At 36.9% G+C, this 24001-nt stretch overlaps 3 protein-coding genes across 6 annotated transcripts; 2 read left to right on the forward strand and 1 right to left on the reverse strand.

The window, feature by feature from the left end:
- Nucleotides 1-4957: 4957 nt before the first annotated feature.
- Nucleotides 4958-8887, forward strand: LOC102630405 (pentatricopeptide repeat-containing protein At4g26680, mitochondrial). Of its 4 annotated transcripts, none has more exons than XM_052435030.1 (3): nucleotides 4958-7516; nucleotides 7694-8005; nucleotides 8363-8887. In XM_052435030.1, the coding sequence occupies exon 1, from the start codon at nucleotides 5032-5034 to the stop codon at nucleotides 6727-6729; it is 1698 nt and encodes a 565-aa protein (XP_052290990.1). In that variant the 5' UTR covers nucleotides 4958-5031; the 3' UTR covers nucleotides 6730-7516; nucleotides 7694-8005; nucleotides 8363-8887. The 4 variants fall into 4 exon arrangements, with proteins under 4 accessions (XP_052290990.1, XP_006469493.1, XP_006469494.1 ...); XM_006469430.4 differs by having other exon boundaries at nucleotides 4958-6814; XM_006469431.4 differs by having other exon boundaries at nucleotides 4958-6814; nucleotides 7841-8005.
- LOC102631112 (premnaspirodiene oxygenase-like) lies at nucleotides 8228-10248 on the reverse strand. The gene is made up of 2 exons (XM_006469432.4): nucleotides 9152-10248; nucleotides 8228-9031 (listed from the first exon to the last, which is right to left on the reverse strand). Exons 1-2 carry the CDS (start codon nucleotides 10073-10075, stop codon nucleotides 8414-8416), a joined length of 1542 nt encoding a protein of 513 aa, XP_006469495.1. The 5' UTR covers nucleotides 10076-10248; the 3' UTR covers nucleotides 8228-8413.
- Nucleotides 10249-14257: 4009 nt separating this feature from the next.
- On the forward strand, nucleotides 14258-17888 carry LOC112498105 (uncharacterized). Its single transcript, XM_052434952.1, has 5 exons — nucleotides 14258-14388; nucleotides 14548-14685; nucleotides 15123-15405; nucleotides 15852-16934; nucleotides 17169-17888. The coding sequence occupies exons 1-5, from the start codon at nucleotides 14258-14260 to the stop codon at nucleotides 17886-17888; spliced, it is 2355 nt and encodes a 784-aa protein (XP_052290912.1).
- The last annotated feature ends 6113 nt before the right edge of the window (nucleotides 17889-24001 follow it).

A 24001-nucleotide genomic window follows, 5' to 3' on the forward strand; every position in this document is an offset into this window, starting at 1 on the left:
AAATGTTGACCTTGACCATTAATGCTCAAAATGTTGACCTTGATCATTAATCTTGTACAGTGAATGTTCTTTAGTCCACTTTAATAAAAATCTTAATTTGTTTGTTTTTATATCAGTAGATTTATTTATAATTGAATTTGTTAAATTACTTGGGAAAAATGAAATCCACAAGCAGTAAAACTGTTAATTTCTTGAAAAACTGTTACATTTTTCATTATATTTATTTATTTTCCCTTCTTCTAACAGCCACTCCAAATATTTCAGTCATAACAAGATCTTCAGGTTTGATCCCACTTGGAAGCTTCCAATCAAAGTAGTATAGCAATTGAGCCAGTGCAAGTTCAGTAATTGAAATAGCAAATGATATGCCCGGACAAATCCGCCTTCCTGAACCAAATGGAAGGATTTCAAAGTTGGTTCCCTCTAAAGTCAATTGAAGGCCCTTCAAATCTCTCTGTTTAAAGCTTTCAGAATAAGCCTAAATTGTTGCATCTCTCCCCGTTGCATGTTCATCAATGATGATTTTGGTTATTGCCGGTACAGTAAATCTCACATCTTTTAGTTGCCACTCTTATGTTTAAAGGCGCTGGACGGGGCATGTAATCTGAAAGTTTCTTCGATAAGTGCTTCGGGTAATCAAGCTTTTGAATTTCTGATTCTTCGATTTTGTATGTACCTCATTTTCCAGTGATGTTGCTGAAGTCTCACTTGCTGCAAAAGAAATGTCCTGAAAATATATCAAAAAGTCTCAGTGAATTATTACCTGAATGATAGCTAGAGCTTTGACTCGATTAATTGTCACTTAAATTTAAGGGTGCAAATCAATGATGACAAATCCTGGAGTAAGAGGCAATATATGTCCTCAACAAGTGATGTAAAACTTTAGATCATTGCACATGTATTGCCAGCGTGGCAATGGGTTATAACCATGTAACAAAACTCTCCCGCCCACATGCTTTGTGTGAGCAGGAAGTTAGCTGAACTTTCTCATCTCAATTTTTACATTTTCTTATACTTTATCGGCTGCCAAATAGTCTCATCTTTATTGTTAAGGAAGCTCTTCTTGCTTGCTGTACAATAAGCAAAACAGAAGATAAAACAGAGGATTGCAGCAGCTACAGCACACGGTTAAAGGTTGATGATTTGGCTGTCCAGGTGGCACCTGGTGGTTATGTAATTCAGCGCTGCTATATGCCCCGAACTTAACTCCGAATTTACACCCCGAATTTTTCCAAAACGCTGCGTTTTAAAACGGTCGTTTTTCCTTTTTTAATTGCAGTTGTGCAGTACGTGTTTGTCCTTCTATTTGCTTTCGTTTCAACCCAACACTCTGTGCAGCTCGCTTCAATTCATTGCAAACTGCAAAACCCAAACAGCAAAGATTCATAATTAACCTCACTAAAAACTCAAACGTAATAAATACGAGTTAGCAGTGCTAGAGAACTTGGCCTGTAACCCACAAGCATTCATAAGCAACCATTCAAAAAAAGATTTTTAGTACTTCAAACTAAATTCCTAAGCTAGTCAGTCCAGAATGTACAAAAATTAGTGATAAGCACAATTATACATCTTTTCTCTTCAAGGAACAACATCAGAGACTATTTTATCCTCGTGGGCTCATTTTCCAACTTCCTGGCTGTTAATTCAAAACAAAAGGAGACTAGCAATTTAAAGGGTGTTCTTAGATATAACTTCTCCAAACCTAACAAACCACCGAGCATCAGACGAATTGTCGTCGTGCTCAACATGCTGCTACCGTTCTCTGTCGAACACAAATTTGGTGTAATAGTCTATTGGTTTTGGAGCGGCTAGAGAAAGTTTTGCGGGTGGAGCTGGAAGAAGGGAAACCAGAACTCTAGCTACTTCCTGCATGGTTGGTCTTTCTCGTGATGGCAACAGAGACATCGACCGAGTGATGGTGGTGATCCGTCGTCTGTGCCGGCTGTCCCGTCGGTGATTGTAGATTTTTGCGGGTGTGAGAGACCAAGAGTAAAGAGAGACTGAGAGAGAGAGACTGAGAGTAAAGAGAGACTTACAGAGATTTTGCTGCGTTTTCTATTTAAGTAAAACGGTGCGTTTTCTATTTAAGTAAAACAGTGCGTTTCAATTCGGGGTGGGGTTAAAAATCGGGGCAAATAGTTTTTTCCTATGTAACAATTATCAGCACACGTGAAGATTCGTTTTGATTAATTATAGTTAGCAATACATTTGAGCTGTCATCTTCAGCTTAGTATATAAACAACAATGTAATCGCTTTATAAATTCATTCAGAATAAATCAAATTATATTCTAGAATCCTCTTAACTTCAGTTTTATTCTCTCAACTTTCTTTCATTTTCTTGTTAACCAAACAGTCATTAAAACAATTTTAACTTTTATCAAATTTGGATTTCTAACATATCTTATCATCCCTGAACTGAAGTACAAGCAGAATAAAAAATCATACACAACAAAATGATTCCAGCGTCTACAAAGAAAACTAAGGATTTTTCAATAAACCAGATGCTCCAATTTCAATCCTTTCGAATCCTCTTAGCTTCTCTTCTCTTCTTCTTGATGCTTATTAAATATTGGAAGCAATCCAGAAGCTAAAGAAAAAGCAAAAGCAAGCAGCCTCCAGGGCCAAAATCACTTCCTAGTATAGGCAACTTCCATCAATGGGCAGGTGCTTTACCACATCAAGCTCTTACAAGACTATCCAAGCAACATGGTCCTGTAATGAAACTGCAACTTGGTGAGCTACTTGCTTTGGTCATTTCATCACCTGGAGCAACCCAAGAGGTCTTAAAAACAAACGAGATTAGCTTCGCGCAGAGGCATGAAACTTTTGCCGGTAAAAATAATGACGTATTATCTTTCAACTTCAAGTATGTCCTTCTCTCCTTGTAACGATTACTGGCGAAACCTGAGGAAGATTACGGTATTCGATCTCTCAAGTAGAAATCGCGCGCAATCATTCAGATTAATAAGAGTAGAAGAGGCATTAAATCTTGTTGAATTCATTTCTTCCTCTGAGGGATGTGACTAGTGATATTATTTCTAGGGCAGCATTTGGTAACAAGTGCAAAGATCAAGATGATTTTAGTTCCACTTGTTGAGGAAATATTGCCGCTTGCTGCAGGATTTGTCATTACTGATTTGTACCCTTCTCTTAAATTTCTTTGTTCTGTAAGCGGGATGAAGTCTAAAGTGTAGAAAATTCATAAGAACATGGACAAGATTCTTGAAGATATTATTGCTCAACATAAGATGAAAAGATAAATTTCTATTAATTACAAAAATGTTGAGACTGGTGACAAATATTTGTTTCAGACACTGTTGAATTGTGCTCCTGATAACCATGATTTCATCTCACAATTATTAAAGTCACAGCTACCACTCAGGTAAGACTTGTAAACCCTTGCTAAATTTTCTTATTATTAATGTTAACAACATTGCATTTGTTCGAACAGTAATATATACGACACGAGCTACAAATCTGTATTCTAAAACTCAGGAATGTTCACTCCGGAGAAAAAGTCTTTTTTATATATATGAGGTTCCGATTCAAGCATTTTGAAAAAAAAAAAAGACATCCGCATTAAGAAAATTTCTGACTGCTAACCTACGAGGGATTTTCAGATAACACAAGCATGCAAAGAAAAGAGAAAAATTGAAGAATCAGACATTCAAAAGCTTGATTACTTGAAAACAATTATCAGGAAAAGTTTCAGATTACATCTTCCAGTTTCTTTTTAAACATAAGAGTGGCAACAGAAAGATGTGAGAATAGTGGATACAGAATACCAGCCAAGGCCAAAATTCTCTCTATCTTATTTCAACATTAATTGAAACTCAAATAATATGTGTATTTTGGTCCCCAAAAACAGAATTCATGTCCTCAGTAGTTACTCTCACTAATAGGGATGGCAATGGGGAGGGGAGGGGAGGGGACCAATCTCCCCATACCCATTCCCGATATTTTGCGTATGTCCCCGTCCCCTCCCCGTCCCCGTCAGAATTACTTGAGAGAATCCCCATCCCCTCCCCGAATAATAACAGGGGATCCCCGAGGGTCCCTGGTCCCCGAATAACTAATAGTCTAATACATTGTTTTTATTTTTTATTTTAAATTAATCATATTAAAATAAAAAATTCAGATAAAAATAAAGTTCAAAATATATCTTACATTAATATTGATCCATTACAAAGTCACATTCAAAATATAAATTATTAAAATAATTATAAAACAATGAAAATAATATAAGTAAAGTAATTTATAAGTGCAAATATTAATAACTGTATAATATAATCACAATGTAAAATAAACTCATACTGTTATTGTAAGCTCGCAACCAACTTTGACAGCACATTAAGGCCTCCAATGTGCTTGGATGAAGTTTGTTACGGTGTGAGCTCACAACTCTACCACCGGTGCTAAAAGCTGATTCAGAAGCAACTGTTGTAATTGGAATTGCCACAATATCTCTAGCAATTCGAGTTAATGTATGATACCTATTAGCATTTAATAATATAAATATTTTGATATTTATTATTTTTAACAATATTTATAATTTTGTTATTTATTTATTAGTAATTTTAAAAATAAAAATAAAATTAAAAATTAAAATGGGGAAATGGGTAGGGGATGGGGATTCCACCTCATCCCCGTCCCCTCCCAGAATAAAAAATTGTTTCCGTCCCCTCCCCGAATAAAAAATTAGGTATAAAATTATCCCCGTATCCTCCCCGAATGGAAAAAATCCCCGAAAGTACTCGTTCCCGTGGGGATTTTTGCCATCCCTACTCACTAAAGAGTATTTTACTAATTGAAACTCAAATAAATAAAAATATTTCCTTTTACTTAATAAATAGGGTAACTCTAAACCAAAACCTTCAAAGCCCACGAAGTTTAAGCCCACACGCCTATTACCCACTTGAAAAGAAGAAGAGGAAAAAAAAAAAAAAAAAAAGGAAGCGCTTTTAAAACTTAAAAGAGCAAAAGCACTTTTGAGTTCACCAACTCAACGTGGTGACAGAACGGTGAACGGGATGAAGCTGCTGCCAAAATCGCTACTTACAACAGTTTGTTCAACAAAGGTTGGAGCTTTCAATTCACTTTCAACCATTAATGTTTTCCCATTTCGTCGATTATCAACAATGGTCACCACTCTTGATAAAAATCCCACCTTTATAAACCCTTCAGTTTCTGAAAATTCAATGAAAATGAATCGGAATCCCATTCCAATTCCTCACAGAACACTCCCTGAGCCAAAAGGCCAAGACTTTGATTTTGTAAACATTACTTATAGCCATTTGATTCACTCTGATTGGAAGAAGCTCACTGCTTTATCAACCCATTTGACCCCATTTAGAGTTAAGCATGTTTTATTAAAAGTACAAAAAGACTATGTTCTTTCACTTGAGTTTTTCACTTGGGTCCAAACTCACAAACCCAGTTCACTTACCCTAGAAACTCATTCAATTGTCCTCCATATTTTGACCAAAAATAGGAAATTTAAGTCTTCTGAATCGATTTTAAGAGGCATTCTTGATTCGGATTCGTTTGATTTGCCTAGTAAGTTGTTTGATTCTATTTTGTATTCTTATCGGATGTGTGATTCTTCGCCGCTAGTGTTTGATTTATTGTTTAAGACTTATGCTCATAGAAAGAAGTTTAGGAATGCTACCGACACTTTTTGTCAAATGAGGGATTATGGTTTTTTGCCTATAATTGAGTCCTGCAATAAGTTTCTGAGCTCATTACTTGATTCAGAAAGGGTTGATATTGCTTTGGGGTTTTATAAAGAAATGCGGCGAAATAGGATTTCACCCAATGTTTATACTCTAAATATGGTTATGCATGCTTTCTGTAAATTGGGAATCATTGAAAGGGCGGTTGAAGTGTTTAAGAATATGGAGAGTATGGGTTTCATTCCTTCTGTTACAACTTATAATACATTGATTTCCGGGCATTGTAACAAGGGTCTTTTGAGTTTGGCTATGAAGTTTAAAAACTTGATGGAGAAGAATGGCATTCAGCCAAATGTGATTACTTTTAATACTCTAATTTTTGGTTTTTGCAAGAAAGGAAAGTTACATGAAGCGAACAGGATATTTAGTGAGATGAAAGCCACGAATGTGTCTCCCAATGTTGTGACTTATAACACGTTGATTAATGGGTATGGTCAAGTGGGCAATAGTGAGATGGGTGCCAGCCTTTATGAGGAGATGTTGAGAAATGGCATTAAGGTTGATATACTGACTTATAATGCCTTGATACTGGGTTTATGCAAGGAGGGTAAGACAAAGAAAGCTGCTTACTTGGTTAAAGATCTTGATAAAAATAGCTTGGTCCCAAATGCCTCAACCTATTCAGCTCTTATCACTGGGCAATGTGTGAGGAAGAACTCTGAACGTGCCTTTCAGCTCTATAAAAGCATGATAAGGAGTGGTTGTCGTCCCAATAAACATATTTTTGAAATGTTGATGTCTACTTTTTGCCAGAATGAGGATTTTGACAGAGCAGCTGAAGTCTTGCTGGAAATGCTTGAAAAATGTATGGCTCCGGATTCAATTATCCTATCTGAGCTTTACTGTGGACTTCACCATTGTGGAAAGGATGAACTTGCAATGAAGCTTTTTCGCAAGATGGAAATTAGAGGTTTGCTTCCAAAGGGATTTGACAAATTGAGAACTATCAACTGTGCACCAGAGAATGGGGAGAAAGAGAGCGGAGGTCTCTCTTAAAGTTATTAATTTGATTCTCTTTCAAATTTAAGCTTTTTGAACGGACCTTGTTATAATGCAAGTTTCGGTAATACAAGTGAGAAAGGTACTTTATATTCACTGTTAATGAACCCGTGCCTTGCTGATGTCCTTTTTATTTTTTTCTGAATTAAAAATTTGTTAAGCCTATATGCTGTATTTTAATTACCTATTCTTGTCTTTTGCTCCTTGATCATATGGTGTTTTGGAGTACTATCTTTTCCAGTTGTACGATTGGAGATATTGATATTTCATTATTTATATTCATTTGTGTACACATATACACTGGGAGGAATTTTACAAATACTATATTGTAAGTGGTCTGTTTGACATGTAATGTATGTCTGTTTCTGCATTCACGTTTATGGACACATGATCATCTTAATCTTATCTACTAAATCTTCTCACATTCCTGTTTGTTTCTATCTATTTCATCTAAAATTGTCTGTGTTCATCTGCATGTAATTCTGTTTTCTTCTACTGTAGGCTTTCCCTCCTTGAGTCATGTGAAAAAAATAAATAAATTACGTATTAAATTATTTACTACACATTTTACTCACAGAGTATTCTTTTTTTTGGGATAAGAGACAAATTATTTTTCTGCTTTCATCTTTTAAATTTTGACCTATTATGTAAATTATGCTCATCCGTGTAGCATTGTTTCCTTATGCTACTTCTTTCATAGAACCTTATTTTGCAAATCAAAAAGGGAACCCTCTTCTTAGCATTATATATCCCGATTCTGAACAGTTTGTGGCTATGACATCAGGTAACTGCAGAAATTTGGCTCATCTTCTATGAATATGCTTGTGCAAGTCCTTGTATATTATTGTTTGTTTATCCAAATTGGTAGCTGTTGTCGTTGTTGTTTTCTTTTTCTAAAGTTTTTACTGGATTCTTGATATCATCGGGACATCTGTTAATCTCATGCGTTGGCTGTATTCAGGCTTCAATTTGCTAATGGATGCAAGAGTATGATTAGAGAGCATACAGATTGGGCTCCGCTGACCATTATAGCTTCCTTTAGGACAATAGTAACTGCACCTTGATCTGTTCATTATTTACCAAATGCATACTAAAGGCTGTTTTTTAGCTGAAAAGGTACTTTTGCTGAGATTGATAGAGGCTCTGGGATGAGGAATGGATTCAATAGGATTATACCTGCCTTTGTTGAAATGGATGATTAGACATGCTTGGCACTGGGGAGTTTGAGGCCACATATCTTTAAGTTCCTCCACAGCAATCACAATGAGAGAAGGTAAAGGTTTGATGTATTAGAGGATAATATCTCAATGGCAAGTTTAGGATGCCTTTATGTTAAAATAAGAGCATACACCTTCAATAACTTTGCAAAGAGTTCTTGTAAGTTCATCTCTTGTTTGATCCCATCTAGTTTCTCCATTCAAACTGATGTAATCGCTGAGCTAGTCAAGTTTCAATGTTTGCAAAACATAATGGCATGATCAAACTAATGCCCCTATTTGGAACAAAAAGGAATTTTTTAATTTGTTTTTTATTTGTGTATATTGAAATAGAACTTGATCAGTTGCATTTTACAGTATTTATTGTAGCATTCTTTGCACCGGAACTGATACAATGTAATAAAACTGGACAGGTACGAAAGTTCTATGCAATTCCCAGCACTTATTACTGCCCTCCCGCTATGTCACTTCTCAAAAGGAATACGAGTGGTGGCGATCACCTGCAGATTCTCCTTTCTTCTAGCTGTCATTCCAAAATTCTCAGACATATCAAGGTCTTCTAGTCTTTCTCCATTTGCAAGTTTCCAGTCAAAATGGTACATTAGTTGAGCAAGTCCAAGTTCAATATTAGCAGTAGCAAATGATATGCCTGGGCAAATCCTCCTTCCTCCACCAAATGGGATCAACTCAAAGTGATTTCCTTTAAAGTCAGTAGAAGAACCTTCAAATCTCTCTGGTTGAAAGCATTCAGGATCTTTCCAGACTGTTGGATCTCTTCCTATTGCATGAAGATTAATGAGGATTTTGGCTTTGGCTGGTATTGTATATCCTCTAATCTCACATTTTTCCCTTGCTTCTCTTGGGGTAAAGGGACCTGGAGCATGTAATCTAAATGTTTCCTTGATAACTAATTTCAAGTAATCTAGCTTTTGAATGTCTGCCTCTTGAATTTTGCTCTTTCCTTTGCATGCTTGCCTTACCTCTTCTTGTGCCTTCTTCATTACTCTTGGGTTCTTTAGTAGCTCTGACATAGCCCATTCCATTGATGTTGCCGAAGTCTCACTACCTGCTGAAAAAATGTCCTGGAAACATATTGAAGTCTCATCAAGTTAATCATCTTCAATAATAGGTCTTATTAATACATATTTGATAGGAAACTTCAATAATAGAAACTGAATTTTGGCATGGTGTATAGCTCTTACCAAAGTGACAGCTTTAACCTGATCGATTGTGAGATGAAACTCATTCTTATTAGTAGCCTCCGCATAATTCAGAAGTGTGTCAACTAGATCTTCCTCTTCGAGTTTAACATTGTTGTTTGCAGCAGCTTTTCTTTTCAACTTGTGTTCAGCTACAATATCTTCAAGAATCTTGTCCATCTTTTTCTGAATTCTCATCAGAGCAGGCTTCACTCCAGTCAAGGGACGAAGAAACGTAAGGGAAGGGTACAAATCAGCAATGGCAAAGCCTGCACCAATTTTCATGATCTCCTCTAGCAATACAGTGAAGTTATGCTGGTCGCTGTTCTTCCTACCAAAGGCTGCTCGAGCAATAATATCATTTGTCATGGTGAAGATCTTTTCGCTAAGATTGATGGGACGACCCTGGTTTGAGGAAATGAATTCAACAAGACCCCATACCTCATCTTCTCTTATCGATCTGAATGACTGGACACGCTTGTTACTCAAAAGCTCCAAGACCGATATCTTCCTCATTTCTCTCCAGTAATCACCATAGGGAGCAAACACGATACTTGAATGATCATATGACATGATTTCGACAGCATAAACTTCAGGCCTCTGTGCAAACTTGATCTCATTTGTTTTCAGCACCTCTTTGGCAGCTTCAGGTGATGAAATGATCACAGCATCAAGCTGGCCAAGTTTTAGTTTCATGACAGGACCATATTTCCTGCATAGTTTTGTCATAACATGGTGTGGCTGACCATCAGCCAACTGATGCAAGTTCCCCAGAATCGGCAGCGGTTTTGGCCCGGGAGGCTGCTTGCCTTGTCCATTGGAATTCTTCCAATATCTAATAAGCATCAACAAGAAGAGGAGAAAAGATAAGAGAACAGGAAGAGATGGCAAATGAAGCATTTGGGTTGCTGTAGTAGTAATGTCCATTGATGATTGTGCTTTCAGAAATTCTTTTAGATTCTGTATGTGCTTTTGGCCACTGCAAGGACAAACATAAAACTGAAGTTGTGAATTTATTGTAAAAACTAGAAAGTTAAGATCATTAGCGTTATGGGGACACTGTATACCCCAATTAGATCAATAAATAATTTAATATTGTATGCCAATTGTGACTTCGACATTAAACGAATAAACTAAGAATAACAAGAGAATTTTTAGTGATGGTCAGTCAAAATTGGCCATCTATTTTCTATTAATTTTCTCATGAACTCATTATATTATTGTTTGATGTGCTAAAATTTATTCACAAAAAATTGAAAAAGGAAAAAAAAAATGCCTGGTACCCTTGCAAATGAAGCTCAGACACATGATAAAAAGGACATTAGGGAAATGTTCCTCTAGTCTCTATGATTTAAACAAATTACTTAAGTCTTTTTATTTTAAAACATTATTCTAAACGTATATATTATTATTTTTTTCATTAAACCGTACTTAGTTATTTTCTACTTTTTTAATTTTACATGCTTCAATATATTTGATATAAATGTTTTTTTTTTTTGAGGAAAACTATTGCTCATGATATTTACATCATACAAATTATTGAGACCCATTTACATCAGTTATGATATGGTATCGCTTAGATTTTTTAACCCTCTCTAATATTCGAGGGACGCCCAACTCTCATCTTGACCTATTTACATCAGTTCTGATATGATACCGCTCAAATTTTTTAATTATCTTTAATATTCGAGGGACGCTCAACTCCTATATTGGGAGAAAGACTATTTTCACTCAAGCTCTGAAGCTCCAAAAAAAAAATTTAAATTAAATCCTTACAATACGTTTGTGAGGGCTTCAACCACTTCCCTCACATTTGTGAGGGAGTGGCTCTAGCCAACCCAACTGGTTGATATAAATGTATTTTGGCTTTACTGAAACACTGAGTCTCGATATATGCATATGCTGCACTTTGATTTCTCCACTGGTATATTGTTTAATAAATAGAATGTGGGATGTGATTTGTATTATGGGCATTCTTGATCTAAAGTAATATTTCTGAATCGACCATTAGAATGAAAAAATAGATTCTTATTATTCCATGATACAAATCAAGGATATCAAGCTCGGTGTTGGGGAAAATCCTCTTCATATATAAAGCATTGGATATATAGTTAGGTGCAAATTTATCCAAAGCACAGCAGTTAAGGTGGCAAAACGAATAAATAAATCATATTTTAAATAAATTTGTTCAAAATTCTGCCAATTCAAATTTAATTTATTTATTAAACAAATTAAAATCTTAAAATTCAGATTCGATTCGTTTAGTAAACAAAAATTTGGTTCAAAAATTAATAAATAAATCGAATCTGAATTGTTTACCATTCGTTTGTCCCAAAATAAACTAATCCATAACTAATCAAATTGAATATGAATTGGTATACAAAATATAATTAATAAATAAAAACTAAGTAAAATAAAATTAAAAAACCCACATATTTAACATCCTATAAAATACAAATAATGCAAATCATATTTTAAAATTAAAATATGCAGTTATTCAAACACCAATTAGAAATTCTTACTGCGGAAAAAGAAAAAGAAAAAGATCTCAAAACATCACCGACTTGAACTCTCCACCATTTTCACTCTTGCTTGATTGTGTCTTCTTTATAAACGCTATTACCCCAATACCCATGGTAAAAAAATGGCTTGTAATTTAAACGGAGCTTACTTTCTTCCTTGAATCTCGTTCATTTTCATAAATTTTTTTATAGGCAGTGCCATTTTTACATACCCATTTGCCCAACAAAAACTGGACATAGTTGGGAAGCTACCTAGGCAAAATTAAAAATAAACTCGTAGCACAAAAATTAAAACGTAAAAAAGAATAAGAGCTTACCATTAGGTGAAGTAGTGATAGCTTCTCTAAACAAAAAAACAAAAAGAATTGCTGGCACAACAAAAAGAAATTGCCATGGAAGATAAGACCAAGAGAAGAGAAAGAAAGAGTACAAATGATGAGGTAAAAAAATTAGGGTTGGCACTGCTCTAATTTATGTTTTCACTTATATATTTGTCTTATTATCATTTATAATTATTAAATTAACCTTTAAATTTAAAAATTTTTTAACACAAATTTAAAGATAAATAAGTAAGTTAATTAAACAAATTTTAAACGAATGGATTGTATTCTATCCATTTATCATCTATTTATTGAATCAATTCTAAACGAATAAATGAATAAATATTCTTAAACTTGGATTCAATTAGTTTTATTAGAGAATTGATTTGAATTCAGCAATTTATTAAACAAATTAATTTTTTTCAAATTCAAATCCATTTAATTTTCACTGAATCAAAATCGAATAAGCAAATCTTGATCCAAATTGCCACCCCTAACAACTTTATTAAAATCTCCAGATATGTGACCAATCTTAAAATCCTACTTTGGTAATAATAGATGTTGCAACTCAATAATTATCCATAAAAAATTGGCACGAATATTATGCTATCTAGATAAAAATTAAAAAACCCACGGGCAGACTTATTAAAAAAAAAAGAATGGTAATGTGCTTTGATAAAATCTCTCAACCGCTGCTGGTAGGGGACCGTTCCACAAAGAAGGCAGAGTTTAGGGCTTAAGGGGTGGATGGAGATAATCCTTCTCCTCTGTCTTTCCGAGATATGCTAATGGACATACACCAGCAGGCGGGTATTGTGAGTTCCGGTCAGAAGGATAACTGGGAGTTGGAGGACGAGGATGTGACATTCCGGGAGGAAGAAGCAATGCCGTATATAGCCTTCTCCAGTAGAGTTCATGATCGCTTAGCGGAACCATGGGTAAATTCAGTGGTGGTCAAAATTTTAGGGCACAATTTAGGATACCGAGTGCTCTGTTCCCGTTTAAACAAAATCTGGAGTTCTACCTCAGGGTTTGATATCATTGATTTGGCTAATGATTATTTCCTGATCCGTTTTAGTAACGCACAAGATGTGGAGTATGCCCTTACTGAGGGCCCTTGGACGGTGCTAGGTCATTATTTATCGGTGCAGCAATGGACTCCGAAATTTGATGTGGTCAATAATAAAATCGATCGTATTGTGGCTTGGATCCGTCTTTCTGAGATGAATATCCACTTTTATCACAAAAATATCATTCGACGGCTAGGGCAAATCATTGGTCCAGTCATTAAAATTGATTCCAATACAGTCGCGGCACAGAGGGGCAAATTTGCACGTCTTGCGGTTGAGCTGGATCTTCAGAAGCCTCTAGTGTCACAATTTAATCTCGAAGGTAGAATCCAAAAAGTGGAATACGAAAATTTGCCAATGATTTGTTTTGGTTGTGGAAAATTTGGTCATTACAAGGATGCATGCCCTGATAGAATAGACATTGATCCCATGGCTAAGGACAATCCAGATCCTTTAACGGAGGCTGAGAAACAGGACATTGTGGTGGCCAGAGAAGAGCCTAAGTTTGGGTCGTGGATGGTGGTGGCCCGTAAGCCGCGCCCTCGTAAAGTCACCGAAAAGGATAATCCGAATAATCCTGAGAAGAATCGGCATATACCGAGAATTATGCAGTCCCGTTTTGGTGTTTTAGAAGCTTTGGTTAATGAGGAAACAATCTCTCAAAATCAGGAGACAGAATCTGCTCCTCATCCGGAAACCATAGTGCCTATCCTAGAAAGCACACAAAACCTAGCCCTAAAATCTAAAAGCATGAAAAAGAAACCCGCCATTCAACAATCCAAAAAATACCATTCCCATAAAGCCACTGCTCTGAATTTATCCACCCACTCCATGACTGAGAATATTGATCCTAACATCCAAATTCTTAACAGTTATCCCCACCCACATAAGCAACCCTCAGCCATGCATGGCATGCACGCTATTCCTCAACTTTCCTCAACGCATGTATCGTATTCCACATCTACTGCCGCTTCCACTTCCATGCAAGGCATGTATGCCTACCAACGATCTACTCCCAACTAGCCAGGGGCAATTCCCGTTCCCATAACCCTTAACCCTCTTCACCACAGTTTCGTTTCATTTCCTAAAGCTATCTTAGCCCCGCAAGCCAATGATCACCTCCCCTCATAAAATTTTTGTGACCCTTCCCTCGATGGTGAACCACCTGATAAGGTCTCTCCTCGGGACTCCAGCATTATGGAGGCAAATGTTAAGCTTGAAGACTCTCCCGTCGCAAACATGACTGGAGAAATTTCGTTTGCTAATAATAGCTTGGTTGTTGCCGAACTTGGAATGGAGGTTGAGGCCGAGATTTTAGAGTCCCCTCAGTAGCTTCCCTTGTTTCTTTTGGCCATTGTCCTTACGTTTATTACGACCATGTTCTGGAATACTCAAGGTGCAGCGTCACCATCTTTTCAACGTTGTTTTTTTACGTTGGTTCAAAATTATAAGCCTTCACTGGTTGTGTTATTGGAGCCCCGTATCAGTGGTTACAAGGCTGACAATTTTATTAAGAGAAGTGGTTTTGACAACTCTTATAGGGTAGAAGCAGAGGGTTTTGCTGGTGGTATATGGGTCATCTGGAAAGATTTTCTTCATATCAAGATAGATGCTAGTCACTCTCAGTATGTTCATCTTCAAATTTCTAATAATCGCAGCTTTCTCTTTTGGTTGACAACCATTTATGCTAGCCCTCACTCGAATATTAGAAACCATCTTTGGGGTGAGCTAGATAAATTAGCTCAAACAGTGCATGGTCCTTGGATTATGGGTGGGGACTTTAACACTATCCTGTATGATTCTGAAAAAAAAAGAAGCTCCCCTACAGGCATGGGAGCTTGCAATTTTTTCCACTCTTGGTTCCATCTTCATTGCATGCATGATCTTCAATTCCACGGCCTCATTTTACTTGGTCCCGCGGAAGCCCTTTCAAACGCCTTGACCGCGTCATCTGCAATAGTGAATGGGCTCGTATCTTTTCTGACTCCACTGTGCTTCATCTTCCAAAATTGAGCTCTGATCATAGGCCCCTCCTTGTGATAAGGCATGTTTCGTTCTCAAGGGTTTCAAACTCTCGTCCGTTTTGGTTTCAAGCGGCTTGGCTCACTAATGAGGGGTTTAAGGATTTTGTGGCTGAATCCTGGAATCAAAACCTCCAGTATGTAGATGTAGTTAATCAATTTCGTCTCAAAGTTATTGAATGGAACAAACAGTGTTTTGGGAATATTTTTTGGCGGAAGAAACGTTTATTGGCCCGTTTAGGAGGGATTCAGAGGGCTTTGGAGAGCTATTATTCTCGGGGGCTTGTGGATCTGGAGAAAAATTTAAAAGCTGACCTTGAAGAGGTGCTTACCCAAGAAGAAATCATCTGGCATTAGAAGGCTCGTCGTGACTGGCTTCTTCTCGGGGACCGTAATACTTCTTATTATCATCATAAAACCCTTTCTAGAAGGAGACGAAATAATATAGCTGCTATTCAAAATAACGCGGGGGTCTGGCTTTATGACAAGGATGAGATAAAAGCCCATTCTATTCAGTTTATTCAATCTTGTACTCCTGTGAGTCTTCTGACTTTCGTCAATACCCCCATCCTAATTGCTTTCCACTAATTGAGGACGACTTGCTTCAATCTTTAATTATGGACGTAGAAAATGAGGAGGTTCAGAAGACCATTTTCGGAATGCACCCCATGAAAGCCCCGGGTCCAGATGGCCTCCATGCCATTTTTTATCAGACACAATGAAATATTGTTGATCCATCTCTTTGTCGATTTGTGAAAGATGTTTTTCAGAATAAAATTCTCTCTGAAGGGCTTAACTCTACGCTGCTTGCTCTTATTCCCAAGACAGAAAACCCTTCCTCTTTGAAGATGTATCGTCCTATCTCCCTTTGCAATGTCGCTTACAAGACTATCACCAAGATGATTGCAAACCAGCTTCACTCTATTTTACCTCATTTGGTTGGCCCTCACCAAACCAGTTTCATTCTTGGCCGCCATATCACAGAAAATATTGTAATTGCTCAAGAAGTTATGCACTCTATGCGTAAGAAGACAGGCGCTACAGGTTTCATGGTTATTAAGGTTGATTTAGAGAAGGCCTATGATCGTCTCAGTTGGGAATTCATTAGTGATACTTTGCGAGAAGCTCGGATTCCTCCCGATCTTATCCAAGTTATCATGACATGCATTACTTCGGCTACTATGAGGATTTTGTGGAATGGGGAAGCTACTAATGAATTTATTCCTTCTAGAGGAATTCGTCAGGGTTGCCCTCTATCTCCTTACCTCTTTGTTCTTTGCATCGAACGTCTTAGTCATGGGATTCACAATGCCGTTAATGTTGGGAAGTGGCGTCCAATCATGTTATCTCATACTGGTACTCCTTTATCCTATCTCTTTTTCCCTGATGACCTTCTTTTGCTTGCAGAGGCTACTGTTGAGCAAGCTAAAGTTATTTCGGCAGTGTTAGTAGATTTTTGTTTTTGCTCTAATGCTAAAGTGAATACAAGCAAAACCTTACTTTATTTTTCCAAAAACATAGGTGCTAAAGATATATCCTCCATTTTGAATCTTCTTGTCTTCTCGGTTACATCCGATCTCGGTAAATACCTTGGGGTCCCTCTGCATCATTTTAGAGTCTCTACTAACATGTTCCAAGAGATTATCGATAAGGTGGAAAAGCGGCTATCGGGCTGGAATGCTTCACACTTGTCTTTGGCTGGTCGTATCACTCTAGCTCAGTCAGTCCTCCAGGCAATCCCAATTTATATTATGCAAACTATTTCACTTCCTAGTGTTGTTCGTGGGCGTATCGATAGGGCTTGCAGGAAGTTTATTTGGAGCGATGTTTCTTCTCAGCAGAAGCTCAGCATGGTTAGTTGGCATAATGTGTGTAAACCTAAAGCTATTGGCGGCCTTGGCTTTAAGTCTTTGACAATGATGAATCGAGCTTTACACATGAAGCTCGCATGGTGTATAATTTCTTCTCCAACTAGTTTATGGGTCAGGGTCCTCACTACCAAATACAGAATTGACCCTCTCAATTTGCCTCATGAGCTTCCTACCCGTTATGGCTCTCACTTGTGGAAATCTCTTGGGCATGTTTAGAGCGAAGTCCTTGCGAGCAGGCGTTGGTGTTTGGGAGATGGTCTATATGTTCGCTTTTGGTGGGATCTTTGGGTTATTGATAATGTTCCCTTAATAGCCTACGCAACTGATTCTATCCCTGTGGAAATTCTGGAATGCAAGGTGGCTGATTTCGTTGATGTAAATGGGAGTTGGTGCTGGTCCAGTTTTGAGCAGTATCTTCCCAACAATATTATCCTTCAAATAGCGGCTCTCCATCCCCCTTCTCATGCGAAGGGCATGGATACCATTTTTTGGACTCATTCGAAACATGGTGAGTTTACTACAAGCTTTGCTTATTTGGCTCTCTCTGGTTACAACTCAGCTGCTGAAGATCGAATTTGGAGGTTGATCTGGACGTGGAAAGGCCCTCAGAGCGTGCGAGTCTTCTTGTGGCAGGCCTTTCATGCGAGGTTGAAGACTAAGGCTGAGTTGGCTAGACGGCATCTTCTCACCTCGACTTGTTGCGACCGATGTGGGGCTTTGTGTGAGGATGCCATGCATGCTCTACGTGACTGTCCTTTGGTTAAGCAGTTTTGGTTCAACATCATCCCCATAAGTCAACGACAAGGCTTTTTTAACGCTCGGTTCCACCATTGGCTGCACTCGAATTTGGTTGATGATAGTAGAATGGGAGATGTTTCAAATTGGGTTGTTTTCTTTGGTTTAGCATTATGGAGGATTTGGTATTGGAGGAACTAGTTTCTTTTTAACCAAACAAAGATAGACTGTGCGGCTTTGTTAGTGGATGTCCATTCAAGAGCCGAGGAGACGCATAAGCTTCATAACAGCTCGTTGGTCACAAGGAGAATTAGAATGAATAAGTGGATTTCTTGGCATCCTCCTGAGTGGCCATGGTGTACTTTGAATACGGATGGTGCTCACAAGTCTGATGGGATTTCTACTGCAGGCGGTCTGATTTGGGATCACTTAGGGCGTTGGATATCTGGCTTTGAGATGATGATTGGCTCTTGCTCTATTACGGTGGCGGAACTTTAGGGCTTGTATAAAGGGTTTCAGCTTGCTTGGGACTCAGGCATCCGTAGATTGAAAGTTGAAACAGATAACCTATGCGTTACTCAGTTGGTGGCTAGATCATCGGTGATGACTAATGAGTATGCTCCCTTGGTCCAGGCTATTAAGGACTATCTCAAATTGGATTGGCATGTCTCCATCACCCATATTTACAGAGAAGCCAATTTCGCTGCAGATTATATGGCGAACCTCGCTTTTTCTCTTCCTCTTGGCTTTCTTGTGTACCCTACCCCCCCTTTGGGTGTTCGGTCTCTTTTATTTCATGACTTTTACGGGGTTTCTTACCCCCGTTCTGTTTCTCTTTAACTCTTTTTAGAGCCCCAGTTAAATAAAAAAAAAAAATTTTAAACCCCACGAAACGTCCAACTCAATGATCAATGGAGATAAACCAATCTCACTAATAAGTCAGATACCAAAGTGTATGGGTTCCGCCTCAACTATAACAACATCATCTAAGTAAAGACCATAATCAATCCGAGATGCCATAACCAAACCATCGTGATTACGCACAGCAGCTGTATAACCAACCTTCCCAAGCTTAACATCAACAGCCGTATCCGTATTAAGCTTAAAACGCCCATGAACAGGTGGCTGCCAATCACAAATCATTGAAATATAAGCAATCAGATCAGCCCTCACATATCACTTACTACCTTGACTAAAACTAGCCCACACTCCCGCTGCCCGAGCCACAAATCAGGTAGACTTCACAGGCAAACCTTCATATATCACTCCGTTTCTTGGACCCCAAACTCCCCTCATAATTAAAACCAACGAATGAATCTCAAGCATTAGACAAAACAGAGATGAAAAACCCAAAAGCATCCCAAACAGAGCCAAAAGAAACAGCCATCACAATTTCTACAAACTGAGTTACAATAAAATGAAGCATGCATAGTAGTTTCACATCTCACAGGACTTAACTGACAACTAGGATCAGCTATCACCATTTTAAATATCAGATTCATCATAGAAGGGAGACAGTCAGAGAGAGCACGCCATAAAAAAGATTTTACCTGAGAAGGAACCGATGGCTCCGAAACAGATGCCCACCCCCGAGAAACCCAATTAGACGATGTGCACAAGTGAGATCCCCAGAATACAAAGCATGTTGGTAACCTGATTTAATCGAGTACTCGCCATGTCTATCAAGTGCCACAAGATCCCATCGCTAAATTATTGAGAAGGCAGCTTGAGCTTGATAATCCATGGAAGATCCTCTACTAAATGTTGATGCAGCAACAACTAATTCCAAGCATTCCCATCCAGCAACAAATCAGCAACCAAAATATCATCTTCTATTTCCTCAGCGATATTAGTCGAAAAGTAATTAATAAATCCGAATTTGCAGACCCCCACCCCACACTCCAACGAATCCCTCCCTGTAACAATGCACGACCCCAAATAGTACTTCGCCATACATAAGAATGAATACTACTCATCCCAGCTTTTAGAAAGGAACACCTTCGAAAAATAAGGAGCCTTTAACACTGTAGTCACAAAAGTAGTATCATACACTAATAGCCGCCTACCCTGTTTAGCCAACTTCGCTTGGTCAAAGCACCCTAAATCTCGAAAACGAAGGCCCTATCCCGTTTAGGTCGACTCAAATTACCAGTAGCTTACCAGTAATTGGAAAACACTCATAGACGAGAAACAGATAAATAAGTCGGAATGGCCTGAGCAACTGCTTTTATTATAACTTCCTTCGCTCCACATGAAAAAGAACTTCTATTACAACTTTCACCTGTTCAGTTTTTTCTGTGCCTGAAATTTCAGCACGTGAAAAGACTCTCATCTCCGCTGCCCCACCATCGATGGTAAACCTAAATAGGTTAGAGTTGATAGCCGTACAAGGACTGACCAAAACAGAAGATTTGTCAAAATTAAAAACCTATCAAATAACAGCGCTTATCCTTGGAAGCTTGGCAAAAGATTAAACTATCATCAGCAAAAAGTAGATGAGAAACAGAGAAATCAGTAGCAGATTGCATCCTGTGAATATGCTTAGCATCCTCAACCTCATGAATCATGGCTGAAAAGGCCTTAGAATAAAGAATAAAGAGACAAGGAGATAACGGACAGCCTTTTGGCAAAATCCCACACAGGCTTTAACTCATCCCCAGACAATCAAAAAAAGGGAACAAGGGCGTAGTAGATTTAACCACCGATCAGAAAAGCCCAAACGCCTCACCAACATGCTGCAAAAAGCTCCTCTCCACCCTTTCATAAGCTTTACTGACATCAAGCTTTAGCGCCACCAAACCCTACTTGTTAGATTTACACGATCGGAGTTTATGCAAACACTTGTTTCCAACACTGACATTATCAGTTATCAGTCGTTCCGGAACAAAAGCACTTTGATTAATAGATATTACAGATTCTAACACCCCTTCATTCGATTTGCCAAAACTTAAGATACATGGCATTACTCAAACTGATGGCGCGAAATTGAGTTATCTTTGTTGAATTTTTCACTTTTAGGTAAGTGTTAGACTAAATTATGAAAAGCTCAAACCCCAAAAAAATGTAGGCCTAACAAAAATATTTTACATGAAAATATTTTACATGAAATAGCTTAAGCCTATTTTTTATAAGAATGGCTAAGTACTTAAAGTATTTAAATGTAAGATGGTCAATTTTACAAAGAAAGACTTCGGTTCATTCTATACAAAGAATATTATAGGTCTATTTTTTTATAAAAATAACTTACTTAGGTCCATTCTATACCAAAAATTACCTAGGTAAAAAATATTTATAAGTTAATCGCCCAAAGAGCGAGTCTTCAATAAAGCGCCAAAGGTGTGATTCTACAAAAATAGGACCTAGGACCACTTTTTATAACTAACGACCTAGGTCCATTATTTAAAAGAATGACCAAGGTACTTAGAAAAAATTTCAAAGTAGAATGCCCAAATAGTCTTCGACGAAGCGCCAAAGGTGTGATTTTACAAAGAAAGCTTTAAGTCCATTATTTACAAAGAATGACCTAGGTTCACTTTTTACAAATAATGACTTACGTCTATTCTTTATAAAAAAAAAAAAATAGCCTAGATACTTAGAAAATGTTTCTAAGTAGAATGCCCAAAGGAAGAGTCTTTGACAAAGAATCGATCTGGATGTAGGGTGGCAAATTCATAATGGAAAATGAACAAAGAATCGATATGGATGTCTATGGAAAAAAGAGATAAAAGTGTATGTGTGGGGGTCAGGATAAAAGCAAAAAATAATGATGATACAACTATTGAATTAGAACCAGAGTCAATGGCAATAGTTCGAGGGAGTGGGCGCGGCTGTGGCCGTGGCCGTAGATGTAATACTACTCATTTCACTTCAAAAAAATGAGGTGATGGTGGCTGCAAAGAGAGCATTTCGAGCGGCGTAGTCTCTGATGCTTGGAATCATTTTAAAAAGTTAAGTTGAGTGAGGAAGTTCAGGCAGTTTGTAATTACTGTGGGTTAATTATGCAAGGACATTATTCTAAAGGTACTAATCACTTGACGAATTATGGTAAACGTTGTCCTAGAAGATCATTCAAGAATTTGTAGCAAAAGCGTCTATCTTTTTCTTCTAAAGCTAATGGAACCACTGCACTTAGTAAATGTAGTTCTAAATCAAAGTGGGATATGGCAACAATAAAGTTTTTTGTGGCTAAAATGATTATACTACATGAGATTCCCTTAGCATTTTTGAATATGTTGGGTTTTACAACCTATTAAAACTACTCTAACCTTCTATAGTATACCATCGAAGTTAAAATTTTGAAGTTTTATGATGTTGAAAAAGAAGACAATGAGTATTTTGGAAGCTTATAAGAGTAGAATTGTAGTAACTACAGATATATGGACTGCCAGTAGTTGTGAGATAGAGTACATAAATTAATGTATTATTTAATAATTTAACTATTTTTTCACATTGTTAGATTTATATATGTGCCAACTCCTTATAGTGGTGAGGTAATGTGCAATGAGTTGTATAATTATTTGATAGATTAGAATGTAGATAGAAAGATGTCCACTGTAACTGTTGATAATTGTATTGCAAATGATTCCATGGTTGACTTGTTGTCGGGGAAATTGTCTACTAGTTCAATGATTATGGATGGCAAATTCTTTCATATGCGTTGTTGTACTCATATATCGAACTTGATATTTAGGGATGGTTTATCTATGATACAAAAGGGAGTTGAAAAAATTAGAGATATTATTCCTTATTGGACAACAATACCTGCTAGAGTTAAAACTTTTGAGATTGTAAAAAAACAATTAGGTATTAAAGAAACCAAGAACTTGACACTTGATTGTAAAACTAGATGAAACTCCATTTATTTAATGCTTATTACTGCTTTGTTATATAAAGATGCATTTGATCGTTTGAAGGAATGAGAAAGAAATTACACATCATTGCCTAGTGAGTCAGAGTGGAATTTGTCAGAACTTATGTGAGAGTATCTAAAGAGTTTTATAAGTTGGTAGAACTTTTTTTAGGGACATGATGTCTGATATCTAATTTATTTTTGCAAAGATTTGTGAAATTAGATTATCAAAGAATGTATGGTTGCAATCACCAATTAAGGGGCTAAAAAATATGGCCAAAAAGATGATTGCAAAGTATGACGAGTATTGGGATGTTATTCATGGAGTTTTTATAGTGGAGACTATATTAGATCCTAGGCATAAGATGCTACTGATTAATTTTTTATTTCCTAAAATATATGGAGAAAAAGCTGAATCTGAAATTGAAATGGTGCATAAGTTATTTGTTGATATAATGCATGAGTATGAAGTAAAACATTCATCAAATTCGGGGGGGGGTGTTAATGGTTATGCCAATTCTCAAGCTACTACAACAGGGGATTCTATTGTATTGGACTTGAACTTGGATGAAATATCTAATAAGTGGGCATCATTCAGAAATGAAAGCACCACCCAAAATAATCATTTAAAAACAGAATTAGAGTTTTATCTTGAGGTAAATACTTTGCCTTCAACTAGTTAATTTGATATTTTGTCACGGTGGAAGAATAATCAAGGCAAATATCTCATACTTGCAAAGATTGTAAGAGACATTTTGGCTATTCATGTATCAATAATTGCTTCTGAATTCACTTTAGTGTTGGAAGTAGACATTTGATCCCTCATCGCAGTAGATTTCATTCATCTATAGTGGAGGCATTGGTGTGTACTCAAACTTAATTTTTTTCTTGAACAAAACCTAAAAGGTATGGAAAACTTATTTATTGGAATCAAATGAATTTTCTATATTATTGCTATTATCAATTTATCACGAACTAGTTGTCTTGTTCATTATGTTAATGATTTATGCATTTTTTTTAGATGGAATTCCAGAAGAAGCAATAATTTATGCGGAGCATTTGATTGATGAAAGTTTGATTAGTGAGGAATAGTTAAATGAAGTAGATGATTAAGAGTGTAGTCTTTAGACTAGTGGTTTGAAATTTGAATTGTAGATTTATATTATGAATTTGTATTTGTGGATGTTTATTGCTGTGAAACTTTGAATTTTAGATTATATATTTGTATTGTATTTTTGAAGAACTTGATGTGTCATATGATTTGTATTTGATTTTTTTTAGAACAAGTTTATGATTTGCTTGAACTGCAAACAAATTTTTAACTTCATTCCAGTCTTCAGAATTTAGAAACGTTATAAGTAATTCGGATTCAAAACTCGCAATCTGGGAACCTGAGTTTTCTCAGATTCAATGTGGTACAAACCCATATCATAAAAAACTGGGTATAAATCTAGGTCTGGTATAG

This window comes from Citrus sinensis, chromosome 2 (genome assembly GCF_022201045.2).
Source record: "Citrus sinensis cultivar Valencia sweet orange chromosome 2, DVS_A1.0, whole genome shotgun sequence".
Lineage (NCBI taxonomy): Eukaryota > Viridiplantae > Streptophyta > Magnoliopsida > Sapindales > Rutaceae > Citrus > Citrus sinensis.

Excerpts from the sequence above, each read along its gene's own strand:
- LOC102630405 (XM_052435030.1), top strand. The coding sequence starts at position 5,032 with ATGAAGCTGCTGCCAAAATCGCTACTTACAACAGTTTGTTCAACAAAG.
- LOC102631112 (XM_006469432.4), bottom strand. The coding sequence starts at position 10,075 with ATGGACATTACTACTACAGCAACCCAAATGCTTCATTTGCCATCTCTT. Across the intron at positions 9,032-9,151 it reads AGGTTAAAGCTGTCACTTTG|GACATTTTTTCAGCAGGTAG; the intron begins GTAAGAGCTATA and ends ATATGTTTCCAG.
- LOC112498105 (XM_052434952.1), top strand. The coding sequence starts at position 14,258 with ATGGAGGCAAATGTTAAGCTTGAAGACTCTCCCGTCGCAAACATGACT. Across the intron at positions 14,389-14,547 it reads GAGATTTTAGAGTCCCCTCA|TGGTTACAAGGCTGACAATT; the intron begins GTAGCTTCCCTT and ends GCCCCGTATCAG. Across the intron at positions 15,406-15,851 it reads TAAAAGCTGACCTTGAAGAG|AATAAAATTCTCTCTGAAGG; the intron begins GTGCTTACCCAA and ends GATGTTTTTCAG.